This window comes from Dermacentor andersoni, chromosome 10, assembly GCF_023375885.2.
Source record: "Dermacentor andersoni chromosome 10, qqDerAnde1_hic_scaffold, whole genome shotgun sequence".
Classification (NCBI taxonomy): Eukaryota; Metazoa; Arthropoda; class Arachnida; order Ixodida; family Ixodidae; genus Dermacentor; species Dermacentor andersoni.
The window spans coordinates 9848145-9861890 of NC_092823.1; the positions used below are offsets into that span (position 1 = coordinate 9848145).

General features: G+C 47.3%; 1 protein-coding gene across 7 annotated transcripts in view; it reads left to right on the top strand.

Annotated features, from left to right (window-relative positions):
* The window catches only part of LOC126519697 (USP6 N-terminal-like protein), a 242522-nt gene that overhangs the window by 103978 nt on the left and 124798 nt on the right, over positions 1-13746 (top strand). For 6 of the 7 annotated variants that reach the window (XM_072285058.1, XM_050169056.2, XM_055065370.1 and 3 more), the window contains exons 5-7: positions 368-448; positions 8862-8894; positions 12186-12293. In XM_072285058.1, the coding sequence (XP_072141159.1) occupies positions 368-448; positions 8862-8894; positions 12186-12293 (222 nt within the window). The remainder of the gene's footprint in view (positions 1-367; positions 449-8861; positions 8895-12185; positions 12294-13746) is intronic. The other variant, XM_050169057.2, reaches the window with a different exon arrangement.

Sequence of the window (13746 nt, forward strand, 5' to 3'; positions counted from 1 at the left end):
GTGGACGGCTGATAGCAGAATTGGAATAGAAAAGTTTGGAATAGTTTTACGTTATAGCGCCCCTGCACTGCACTTCTGGAAGTTCAGCTGAAGTGTGAGCAAGAACAAATAATGTGTTCAGATCTTACTACATGTTAGAAGTTGGACACTGGGGTGAATGAAGTAAACAAGCATTGACTTGGGAACATCAAAAGCAAACGAGCAAAGTGCATGAAGCATTCTAACAAGAAGAATCGATGCAGGAAGTTCTGGTGAGAAAATTTATCGATGCCTTCGGTGTTCGAGGTGTTGAAAGGAAATTCTGAGATGGTGACTCGAGGTGTGTGAGGGGTGCATTGCTGAGCCAACTGGTCTTTGCTGTGTGCAGGTTCGCGACCAAGAGAATGTGCGCCTCAACAAGTGGCGCAAAATGCTCGAGAGCTGGGACAAGTACTACCCGAACGAGAAGGCAAGTGCAAGTTTCATGCCCTTGGCCGAGTCTCTTGCCAGAACGTCGTAAAGAAAAAAATGTTTTAACAGCTAACCTGCCTTGATCCATGCTTCACATACAAATCTGCTGCAAGTGACTATTGGGGGCGAGGACTTACGGAGTCGCCACCTGTTGGAAGCGCCTCCCTTGCGTAGTTTGAGGGATAACGCAGCAGGCTCCTCATAGGTTTGGCTTACAGCGCTCAATAAAAACGCCACTCGCCAGCCCTTCTGTAGATTTCTGTAAGTACTCTCAAAATGAGGGAAGTGTTTTACTGTCAAAATAATAATCTTGGGCAAACTGAAAGCACAGAATCGTTTTCAGACGCTATCTTTTTACCAAATAATGTACAATGAATGCCACTGCGTGTGGTCGCCACGATGGAGTCTCCTGAACCGGCTTCTTGCATGAAAGGTATGCAAATGCTGAGAGCAAACTATGTGAAATATGTTCTTATAGTTGGCTGTCTGTATAACCGAATTGAGCATAACAGAATGAAGCCTCAATGCAGTGATCACACAGGTTTGCAGCGACTGAGTGCACGTCTGCATGCACGTCCATGCACAATGTTTCGCTTTCACTGCGAGCGCGTTTTCGCACCGTGCTGTGAGCTTTAGGCCTCAGAATATGAGCATTTGACAGTACATGAGCAACCATTGTTGCATGGATGCTATCAGAACTGCTCAAAAATAATTTTGTTATAGCAACTTCGACGCCTACGGCGACTGTGATGTGCCGCCGCGACGATTCAATCTTTTATTTTTTTCTACATTCTTAGGCGTTTCAATATTGTTTCTCAAGTTGCGTCGCACTGTATGTTTGTCGGTCTTCTCAGCGTGTGGTTTCCCGCTGCTTCTTTTTCGTAATCCAGTGCATTAATTCACAACATAAACGTGACCATATGCCATGCCTTTCTTTAATGTGCGTCTTACTGCTCCCTTTCCGTTCCAGTGAACTTGCGCAGTATCTAGCATCAACAAGCTCATAGACCAAACTGTCATGACATTTGCCGGGCAGCGGGCACAGGCGAGCCTCTCAATGCGCGTTTTGTGCTACTCACCGAACATAGCAGTTCGACGCCGTAGCAGAAATCTTCCTCATCTCTGTGCTTGCTACATACCCGAGTTGTAGTCGGCGGCTGTATGCCGGTTCTAAGTTTCGAGAGTCAAGCTTCACGCAGCCTCTTGTGCTGCGGCTACATGTGAATAAGGCTGACACCGGGCTCCGTTGCGTACGTCTGGTGCTGCGGCACCGAGCAGTAGCCTACCATGTTGCACGCCTCCAAAGGCAGCCGCTAGCTATTACAGTGCTTTCAAATGCTGTCAAGCAGATACCCAAGGCGGGAGAACCTCGCCACTTAAATCAGAACTGCAGCACAGGTGGGACTTTCGTGTTCCAGTTTGCCAACGCGGCCGCTGTGTCCACGTGATCCCTCATGCCGTGTCGCGCCGACGGTGGCGCCAGCAATTCCAGTGGTGGAGCTCGCCCCCAATATCTGTTTCGGTAACAGTGTGCACATTTGTGTACACGACTTGTTTTTGCCAGTTCTGCCCTGTGGAGGCAAGGAAAACAACTCTGGCATTGCACTGCAAGCAGATTGAGCCCCCTGCACATGTAATGTGCCTTAATTTTAGTTCAGTGCTTGGCATATTGCTGCTCATGACCACTTTGATGAAGGCAGCACCATGTTCAGTGCGATGGTCAACATGCTGGATTGTGTTAGTGATGGTCAAAGAATTCTTTTTTTCTTTTTTTCTCATAATGCCTGCAGCTGATAACTTAGTCATGTGCTGTGAGCCGGTCAGTCAGTTTTTATTTAAAGAATGCGACGTAAACAAGTCTGCACCGAATACTAGATTTATTTACTCCACGTAATTACAAGTAGTGCCTAGAAGATGTACAAAGCAACACCCTATTGCCTTGACTTTTCCTTGAGTGGTGTCTGCAGGACATAAGTGGGTTTAGTGAGGCATAATTTTCAACAGGTATGCTGCTTGTTACGTAATATGTCAGTTTCAAATCCGCATATTGCAATAAATTGTTGCTTCAAGATGAATGCACTTTTCCCTCTCATATTCTCCACGAGTGCACGGCAGAAATTGCCAGGGCAGAGTGGCATGCTTAACATGAATGACTAGTGCTGTTCAGCATTTGATGGCCTTGAGGGTTGGTCGAATGCTCTGTAATGTGAGCCAGTTGGAGGTTGCATTATTTTGTAAGGGAGATGACAAATGCGGAAGCGGTATTTCGTTTCATAGACTATGGATTTCTGGTCATTATTCTATGGATTATGTCGCATCAGGCCTTGGCAAAATTGGCTTCCTTTAATGAAGCACCTAGCATCAAGATAGGCATCCTATATACAGTTGATCCCGGTTATATCGAGCTTGGATATATTGAATTATTGTCGATATCGGAGAGTACTCAAACCCCACCTTGAAAATCCTAACCATAGCAATGTACGAACTCTCATTCACTGCCACATTTGATATATTGAATGCTGTGCCACGCCCAATAGGACACGCAAACGCAGTGTATTTCTCCTCGACGTATGTAGTAATCCGGCTCACTCACGCCGTCGCTTCCTCTTTGTTTCGAGGGGTGCTTGCCTTGGTGGGCGCACACTAGTTTCTGGTGGGAGGAGACTTTAATGCGCCGAACGTGGCCTGGGGCTATGGCTACACTACAGCCAAAGGTCAACGCCTGTGAAAGGACCTGCATGATGCCGAATTAACTCTTATTACCAATCCCACGGTGCTGGCTAGCATCGGCACATAACGGCATGGGACATGACGTTGGACCTGACAGCAGTCCGAAACATCCCTCAAACAATGTGGTGCAATACCTTTGAAGATCTCAATAGTGACCACATGATCATAGAAACACTAATTCCTCAGGCAGGTGTACCCTCTCCTCCTAAGCTATCCAAATGGACAGACTGGGACAAGTTCAGAAAGCAGTGATTCGAACAGAGAGGTGAGGAGACCATTGATGACATTGAGGCATGGGTGGAGACGCTCAATGACCACATGAACAGGGTGACACAGACAGTCGCACTCGAAGTCCAGGTTGACAAGATCGACAACCGACTAGCCCACCTCTGGGAAGCCAAGACATCATTACACGCAAGATGGAAGAAGCAATGGCACAACCGAAAGCTTCGTAAGGAGACTGCCCACATCAATCGCCAGCTAGAAGAACATTGGCGGACCTTAAGCTGCCAACAGGGGTACGACATCTGCAACGCAGTCGATTGGCCATTAAGCACATGCGATGGGCCATTAAGCACACCACGTGCTGCACAATGGCAGTATGTGGCGTCTCCTTCGTCACATCTTGGGGGAAACACAGAGCAAGTCTGCTCAGCGAGCAAACCTGCAGCGCCTTTTGCATAAGGAACCGGCTAATACGAGTGATCAACAGCTCGTACATGCCTGATAGGCAAGTACTTCCCTCGACGACCCGATGTTCAACACGGAGATTACACTGGTGTGACAAATGCGACACTCAATGAAGAATTTCACAAGTCAGAGATCTGCAAAGCTCTTCACTACCTTAATGGCAAATCAGCACTTGGTCCTGACAAGGTTACAAACGAGACACTACGAAACTTCGATGATGCCTCGATCATCGCTCTTACGGCATACATCAACAAAAGCTGGCGAGCAGGTTGCATCCCAGAGGCGTGGAAACTCTCTAAGGCAGTCCTGATACTGAAGCTAGGCAAGCCGTCCAGCCTCCATCATTTGCGGCCCATTTCCCTCACATCCTGCGTTGGCAAGGTGATGGAGCACGCGTTCCTCCCCTGTTTCAACTGCCACCTTGAGGACACTGGAGCCTAACCACCCACCATGGTGGTCTTCTGGTGACATCTCTCCTCTCAAGGTGTCATGCTCCAGCTCTACCAGCAGATTATCAACAAACCAACTAGTGGCAACCGCGCCATCCTCGGCCTAGATCTGGAAAAGGCATTCAACAATGTAGCACATGCAGCAATCTTGAGCCAAATAAGCAAGCTCAACTTGGGCGAGCGAAACTAAAACTACATCAGAGACTTTCTGTCATGCCGCAGTCACCCTCGCAGTCGACAGCATGACATCTGACGAACATGCACTAGGAAGCACTGGCACTCCCCCGCCCCTTTTCAACCTCGTGATGCTGGGTCTCCCAGCCTACCTCGACGAGATTAACTGCCTTCATCACGCCTTGCATGTAGACATCACTCTGTGGGTCGACAAGGGCAGTGACGGTCAGATAGAACGCACCTTGCAAGCAGTGGTCTCTGTAGCCGAAATCAATCTCCAAGACACAGGTCTCTGACTATCTCCACTCAAATAAGAGCTGCTCCGCTACCGCCCGTGCCGCCGGCCCAAGCCTACAGGCGAATTGCACTAATGTGACAAAATAATCCTGCATGCGCATGACGGCTCCTGTATTACCAGAGTCTCGAAGATACGCATCCTCGACCTGCATATAGCAGCTATATATAAAGCTGTCCGGAAGATCGAAGGCAATGTTACAGCGGCTACCCGCCTATCAAACGCATTACAAACAAGCACACAGGCACGAAGGAGGGCAGCGTCATGCACCTCATACACTCCTTCGCAATCAGCCACATCACGTATGTGGCTGCCTTCCACAATTGATATGTCACTGAAAGGGAGAAACTCAACACCCTTACACTCAAGACTTACAAGATTGCCCGTGGCCTACTGGAGTCCGCAAGCACTGCTCGTCTGCTACAGCTGGGGGTATACAACACGCTTGAGGAAATTGTAGATGCGCAGAGAGCCTCGCAACTCGAACTCATGTCCCTGACAGCCACGGGCCAATACATCCTGCAGAAACTCGGCTTCGATTGCCACATCCAACAGGGTGAGAAACAGGTCATTCCACCCGACTTCAGTGACATGCTGATCATCGCCTCTGTCCCTCGAAACATGCACCCCGAATATAACGAGGGCCGACGCCAGGCCTGTGCAAAGGCACTGCTGCGCTTCTTTGGTGGGAAGACTATGCGCTTCATAGATGTGGCAAAATACACTCGAGAACACCGGTTCATGGCGGTAGTTGTAGACGTTAACTCCCGGCTTACGCACGCATTTAGTGTCAGCACGGAACACCTAGAAACAGCGGAAGAGGTTGTGATTGCGCTTGCACTTACCGACCCTCTCTGCGAGGTAGTTCTTCACGACTCGCAATTCACAGTTCATAACTATGCGCGGGGGCGCATTTCCTCCGAAGCGCTCCAGATCCTAAGGAAAGCTGGTTGACAGCACTTCGATAGCACTGCGATCATGGGGTTCGCAGCGCACGTCGCCACCCCCACCGACGAGGGCCCCCCTAACTTGAACGATCTAGCATACCGCTCTGCATGAGAACTGCCCCGCCATGCAAAATCGGAAACCCCCTCTTCGAGTTCGTAATTTTGGTTCAAAACACGTGAGAACGCTTAGTCAGATACGACAACACCAAGCACTACCAGCTAGGCAGGTGGATATGGCCCCCACTTCACCCCAAACTGAAATGTTGCCAGGCAGTCTGGCGACAACTGCAGACACAAACCTTCCCCAGTCCGGTGCGATTGCGGCATATTTTTTCTGCGCAATACCTGAGTGCTCTTTGGAAGTTATGTCAGGCAACTAGAGCGATGCTCTCGCACATGTTCTGGAAGTGTCCTGTTATATCAGCTAAAATGGCAGTAGCTCCGCAGACTCTTGGTTCGAAGTGGGCCACTGCTCTGCGCAGCTCTAACCTCAAGACACAAGAGTGGGGAGCCCAGCAGGCCCGAGAGGTGGCGATGAAGCAAGGCCTTGAAGTCCCTTCATGGCAGATCTGAGCCCGGGTCTTTAAACTTTGCTGGTTTTACAATAAAGTTGTTTCCATGTGTGCCATCCCGTACCCCTGCAAAGGCAGTTCTCGTGGTGCACTATCACTTCTCGCGTCATTGGAAATATTTAATGCCGACATATTTGAAACAGCATCGTTTTGGCACATGCTGTCAAACAACAGATTGAATCTGAAGGGCAGTACGTGTGACAGAGGATAAATTAGTAGGGCGTTTGTAATATCCTGTGTCGGCTTCCCGTTTTGGTTTCGAATCGGTTACATCAGGGCGCCACTCAGCGCAAACGCTGTAAGTACACCTGCTACGTTTCCCCTCGCTGGAATAAAGTGATTCTTTGTCTGGTCCCCGACTTGAGCAGTCCGGCTCTTCTTTGCGGCACTGCATGCCCCGGCCGTTTAGGCCTCATGCCGTAGGTCTTCCGTCCGGCCGCCCCGTCGAAGCCACTACAAACTGGCGATGAGGAGGACACCACAAACTGGCGACAGTGTTCTCAGTTTTGCTTGCTGCACATATAGATGCTTTGTGCAAATCTGCAGCTGTTTGTTATTGGCAAGAGCAGACCGCCACTCTGCTTTAAGAATGCGAAAGGCCTCCTGGTTCGATACGCATTTTGCAAACAAATGTTGGTGAAACTCAATCCCTTCACTGAGTGGTGCAGGCACGGGATGCTGAATTGGAGATGCTGCGCCACCGGGTTTGTTTTGCAGACAAACAGCATTTTAGTATTCCACAAGATCAATCCTAAGAGGTGAGCCAAGATGAATCTGACCTCTGCTTGGACAGTTCTTCACATTACAGTTTGAATTTAACAAAACCACCACACTCTACATCCGCACTCCACGGAGGACCATGGTGGCAGCAGCAGCGAGCAAGTCTCATCGGCATGCGATTCTTGGGTCTGTACTGAACGCAATTAATTCGTGCTCGCATGGATACACGTGTTTGGGAATAGACTCGGATGTTCTGCAAGCTGATGGCCACTTTTAAAGCTTGCAGTGTGTCTGTGTTCACCATCACTGGTGCAGGGGCTGGAGGGGAAGAGCTGAGAACGTACTTGCCACGAGGTGCCCAAGGGCTAAACAGCATGCAAGAAGAGATGCCCGGACTTCTTAGGGTGGTCGAGAAGCGAGGACTAATTGTTCCAAAGGGAAGTCGGTTCCGAAACCCAACACACCGGTCCGCCTGCCTCGTTGCTCACGTATGACAGTTGGCTGTTTAAACAACGCATTGTTGCTTTTGTAATGAGCATGCGGCCGGACACGTTCGCATGTGATTTGCAGTGAAAGTGCAGTGATCAGAGCACGGCATGTATCCATATAGGCTAGTTTACTTTTGCAATGTGTCAATTCTTACCTTTTTCTTGAAAGAATACGTGCAACAAGCACTTCAACATGTGCAAAGTGCACCACGGACTCCCGTCTGTGTGACAAGCTCTTCTAGAGTTAGCAGAGCGAGCGAGTTGCAACGTTCATGAACAAAAAAACCCTGTCATCTTTTTCTGCATTCAACACAGCCTTGGAGAAGCAAATTGATAAGTTTCCACTTTCCACGATCTCAAGGAAACTGTGCGAGACATGCAGAGATCTCGTATAAGCTTCAGATAGGCATATTTTATATTTCGAGTCGTCAGTGTACTGTTGCGTTGTAGTGACAATGAAGAACAAAGTGGCAAAACTGTGAATCGCGAAACAAACTTTTTATTGGGCGAAGCTGTGCCCTGAAAAACCAGTAACAGTCAAGCGCAATGATAGCGGCGAGCACAGTCGGCGATCGGTGAAGTCTGCACATTGTTGAGGTCAAGCACATCTGCTTTTATTAATACATGGCCAGTCAAAGGATCCAGCGAAATCACTGTTGCCTGCGTGCCTTCCAGAAATTGCTACACAATTTGCATCGTGCATACAATCGGATTACACAAGGTTCGGTGGCGGCAGACAAAGGATATAACCATGACATTCGAGAAACTTCCGATACATGCTCGCGCATTGTGCACCTGGTGATAACAATTAACATTTGGTAGCCACTGAAAGCAATCACCAGAAAAAGGTAAAGAAGTACACGTGTCAATATCAAAACTATTTCATGATCACCTTTGAGTTTACTATGTCCGGGATTATTGACTGTATATCCTCCTCGGATGCTGCATGACATGCCAAGCTGTTGCCTCAAAGTACTGCTAATAAAGATGATATTTTAAACCTTGTTACAGACACCTAAAGGCACTTCTAATTGGTCCTACATTGCAGAATCAATATGTGAGCTATGTAAACACTGCCAAGGAAATCTGTTGCTGCTATGACGAAAACGATCCCCTTGTCGAGACATTGACTCTGGTGCAAGGCATGCCTCGTTCGACCACTATTGCAGCGGTTACTGCAGTGTCACACTGACTTATCCTCTTTCTTTGTCCTGCTGTTCATTATCGTTGCTCTGTGTTGCTCATTGTTGCAGTGCCTTGACTAAAGCTTTCTTTGCCATGCACTCTCTCTCTCTCTGCTTGCTGTGCCTCACTAACCGACTAACAAAACGTGGATCCCTCTCCAGGAGCGCACCAAGAGCACCAAGTACACCACTAAGGTAGGGCTACACACACACACTCTCTATTGGCTTCCTGCTCTGCACTCCACCTGTTGTCACACGCTGGTTTGTGTTGTGTTCATCTGGCATGATTTGTGTGAGTGCACCTTTCGATAAGTGAGCCGCCTGCTCAACCCACAGTTTAGGAGAAAAGTAAATTAGTCTAGTTGATACCAGTTCATGATGAACAACACAAAAAACCTGGATAGAGAGAGAGATACTAGAGAGACAATGACCAACACGGCAGGCGGGCTGCTCCCATTTCCTACCTACTGCATCATATCCTGGCATAAGAACAACAAACGGCTCTTGTTTGCCTCGGTGTGACCAAGGAACATGTCATCATCATCATCATCATCATCATCAGCCTGATTACGCCCACTGCAGGGCAAAGGCCTCTCCCATACTTCTCCAACTACCCCGGTCATGTACTAATTGTGGCCATGTTGACCCTCCAAACTTCCTAATCTCATCTGCCCACCTAACTTTCTGTCGCCCCCTGCTACGCTTCCCTTCCCTCGGAATCCAGTCCGTAACCCTTAATGACCATCGGTTATCTTCCCTCCTCATTACATGTCCTGCCCATGCCCATTTCTTTTTCTTGATTTCAACTAAGATGTCATTAACGCGCGTTTGTTCCCTCACCCAATCTGCTCTTTTCTTATCCCTTAACGTTACACCTATCATTTTTCTTTCCATAGCTCGTTGCGTCGTCCTCAATTTAAGTAGAACCCTTTTCGTAAGCCTCCAGGTTTCTGCCCCGTACGTGAGTACTGGTAAGACACAGCTGTTATACACTTTTCTCTTGAGGGATAATGGCAACCTGCTGTTCATGATCTGCGAATGCCTGCCAAACGCACCCCAGCCCATTCTTATTCTTCTGATTATTTCACTCTCATGATCTGGATCAGCAGTCACTACCTGTCCTAAGTAGATGTATTCTCTTACCACTTCCAGTGCCTCGCTACCTATCGTAAACTGCTGTTCCCTTCCGAGACTGTTAAACATTACTTTAGTTTTCTGCAGATTCATTTTTAGTCCCACCCTTCTGCTCTGCCTCTCCAGATCAGTGAGCATGCATTGCAGTTGGTCCCCTGAGTTACTAAGCAAGGCAATATCATCAGCGAAGCGCAAGTTACTAAGGTATTCTCCATTTACTCTTATCCCCAATTCTTCCCAATCCAGGTCTCTGAATACCTCCTGTAAACACGCTGTGAATAGCATTGGAGAGATCGTATCTCCCTGCCTGACGCCTTTCTTTATTGGGATTTTGTTGCTTTCTTTGTGGAGGAGTACAGTGGCTGTGGAGCCGCTATAGATATCTTTCAGTATTTTTACATACGGCTCGTCTACACCCTGATTCCGCAATGCCTCCATGACTGCTGAGGTTTCGACTGAATCAAACGCTTTCTCGTAATCAATGAAAGCTATATATAATGGTTGGTTATATTCCGCACATTTCTCTATCACCTGATTGATAGTGTGAATATGATCTATTGTTGAGTAGCCTTTACGGAATCCTGCCTGGTCCTTTGGTTGAAGATGCAGCGGTGGCGTAGAGGTAGAACACCCGCCTAGCGTGCAAGAGGTCCGTGGTTCGAATCCCGGTGCCGCGCAATTTTCCACCGGATTAAAAAAAAAAAAAAAAAAAAAAAAAAAAAAAAAAAAAATCCGCGTGTTGATAAAATTGCATAAACAGGCCTGGAGTGTGGCCTGATGCCGGTGACCAGAACCGGTAACACACTCCCTCACCAGAGCAGGATTGGCCACCCTGGTGCAGTACTTGGCCACAACCTCCTATATGAACACAACAATCAAGGAACATGTGAGGGCTCGCAAACATCTGTGATATTCCACCTTCACTTGGTTAGGGACTGCAACTTCATGTTACCTGACCAGATGAATATTTATCTAACCCTTGACTATGCAAGAACAAGAACTAGCTATCAACTGATGATTTTATTTGTGTCGCTGCCCCTTTTTTTTTGCCAAACATATGAGCCAAACATTGCCAAACGCATGAGCTACACAGAAAAAGTGGGGAGAGGGAAATGTGGAGAGAGAAAATGGGGAACGAAAATTTGCACAAGCAATAACCACTAATACCTGTCTTGTTGCTGTCATTCTAGCATCTTTCTCCGTCTGTGTTTATCACATAGTTAATTATAAACTTTAGAGTCACACTTACGCCAAGTGGGAAAAGAGGTGCTACGGTTACGTAGCATTTGGTGCACTCTTAAGCAAAATTACACCCTTTTGCCACACAACAACAATTGTCATCTGTCTTGTCCGCATTTCCTTTCTTTAATGCGGCGAGCCCGGCACTTTCCAGTAACGAACGGTACATGCATTATGAGCATGACATAGCATTCCCGACAGGAATGCTATGGCAGGGCGTTTTCAAGAAACGAAACGCAAGCAAGGCAGATGATGATTATTTTTGTGTGGCAGAGATACACCCCAAATGGTGTAACTTTGCCTAAGATTGTGGGGTTGGGCACATCGGGTCCTTTACTCCCCTATTGGTTGCCAGCTTTTGGTTGCCAGGTTTGTTGAAGAGGTTAAAAAAAGCTGACAGCCTAGTATACAGGATTATTGAAAGTACATTCGTGCCTCTGCTCTTTTGCCACACCTAGCCCTTGTGCCAAGAAACAACACAAATAAATAAAATCATAAAATTATTGCTAGTACAAGTAGTTAATCTAGAGTGGTCAGTGGTTGAGATAAGTAAGAGACGATTAAAGTTCCAGTGGGAAAAAAATGAGTGCAGGAAAGAGATGAGGACTAGATCATCAGAAGCAAAAGTAACTTTACGGGATAAAATCGGAGCTAGGGCAATGTACGATATGGTAACGTGTGAGTAGCTCATACAGGCTAGGCAACTTTTTGTTGCCATACAATTTCAAAGGGGTTGGCCTAATAGTTCTGTGGAAGCGTGCAAGATGGAGAGAAGTAATTAATGAAAGGAAAGTGAGACATCCACCCAATTGTAGCAGTTGCTACAAACGAAACCCGTATTGATTCTTCAAAAAGGAAAAATGAGACATCCAACCAACCATAGCAATTGCTACGGTTAGGTGGATGTCTTTTTTCCCTTTATTAATTTCAAAGGAGATGCCATCGTTATGTCACCACCATGAACTGATGCATGTAGCTTGAGCTGGAGTTTTTCCGTGCATAAAGCCATTTATATACAAGGAGGCTCTAGTAACTCAGCCAAAGTCTGCTAAGTTTGACCATAGGGCATTGATAAGATGTGTCGCTTACATGTGTCCTCTCTCGTCCTTGCAGTTGCGGCGGCGTGTCTTTAAGGGAATACCCAATGCAGTCCGAGCTGAGGTGTGGCTGCGGCTACTTGACGTGGCTCGCATCAAGGCCGAGCAAGAGGGCAAGTACTTGGTAAGGACCCAGTGGGTTTCCCATCCTTTATAGCAATGACCCTTGAGTATCATAATGCTGTTTCCTGCGCCATTGTAGCCATTGAGTCTCATCACCTCTCAGAAAAGCTTTTCTGATTTTTAATCTTGAATTTATTATCTGTCCTTATTTTGAAGGGCAGTTCTTTAACCGTTGTTCATGAAAAGGGTGATTTCTTTATTTTCTTCAATTGATAAAGATTACCCAAATATGCCTGTTACATCTCCTGTCACATCTCATTTCTGAAGCGCAAGACTGGGAAACAGTTTGGTAATTACATGGCCAAAGAAGTTCGCTGTGCAATCAATTAGGGTATGTTTACCATCTTATCAATGTGAAACATGTTACAATGGAACCCACTTATAACGACATTCAAGTGCCACAAAATTTCCATTGTTATAACTGGGTTGCATGAAAAAATCAAAACACAGGGATGGCAGAGCTGCTGTGAGAAAACTACAATGACGGGGAGGCCAGTGCCCCTCCAAACGGCCTTCCTCCATCTGGCTGCTGATTGTCTTCACTCGTTAAACTGCTTCCTGGGCGCTCTGATTGCGTGTAACAAGCTGCGGCTGTCAACGTTAAAGAATGGCACTGCTATAACAACTGCAAAGAGGGGTCACAGGTGGCAAGCGATATGCGAGCACCGCCGAGGCATTGCTTTAGGGGCCCCAAAGGGGTCTTTTAAAAAATGCGACAAAACCACGGCAGCCTGTCAGTTTGAGAAATCCAAAAGAAACGCGGAGGCAAGATCGCCACAAGCGACGTACTTTTCGCTGGCTTGCACAAGAAAACCCTATGTCCGTCAGCCTTGCATGCTTTACCCGAAGCTTGCCGACATCCTTCTCCAAGGTATCCGGTGGCTCCACATAGCGCAGTGGAAGGTCCTTTGCGAAAACAAACTACAGGGGTGGAAGTGGTGCGCCATTAGCGCCATCCTGCTCCAAACTGCTTTCCCTGCACCATCCTGCTCTAAAACACAATTTTGCGCCATAACTCCGCCGCGCCGGCCACTTCGATGTTTTACCGTCAAATTTAGCAAAGCCTATGGGTTATTTTTCCTCTCACTGTGGGCTAGCCGATCTGATCCAATCCGATCCGATCCGATACTTCGTGCGAAGCTGTTTGGTGTTGTGTTTGTAAGCTGCTGCCGTTGGATGCTGGTCGCCTGCAAGCCTGGACATGAGCAAAAGTAAGTGTATTGAAGCTACCGAATCTAGAAAATGCTACATTATAGCAGTTATGTAACTTAAATGCTCAGCCTTGAGGGCAGCGCAGACAGGATTGTCTAAAAGCGAAGCTGGGTGGTCATGCTGCAGTGGACGAAAATGTGGCGCCATTGTTTGATTTTTCGTGGTATATAGTATGCAGTAGGAAACAAGCTAGTGCCACTTGTATTTGTTGGATCCGAAATAGAAAATGGAATGTTGAGAAT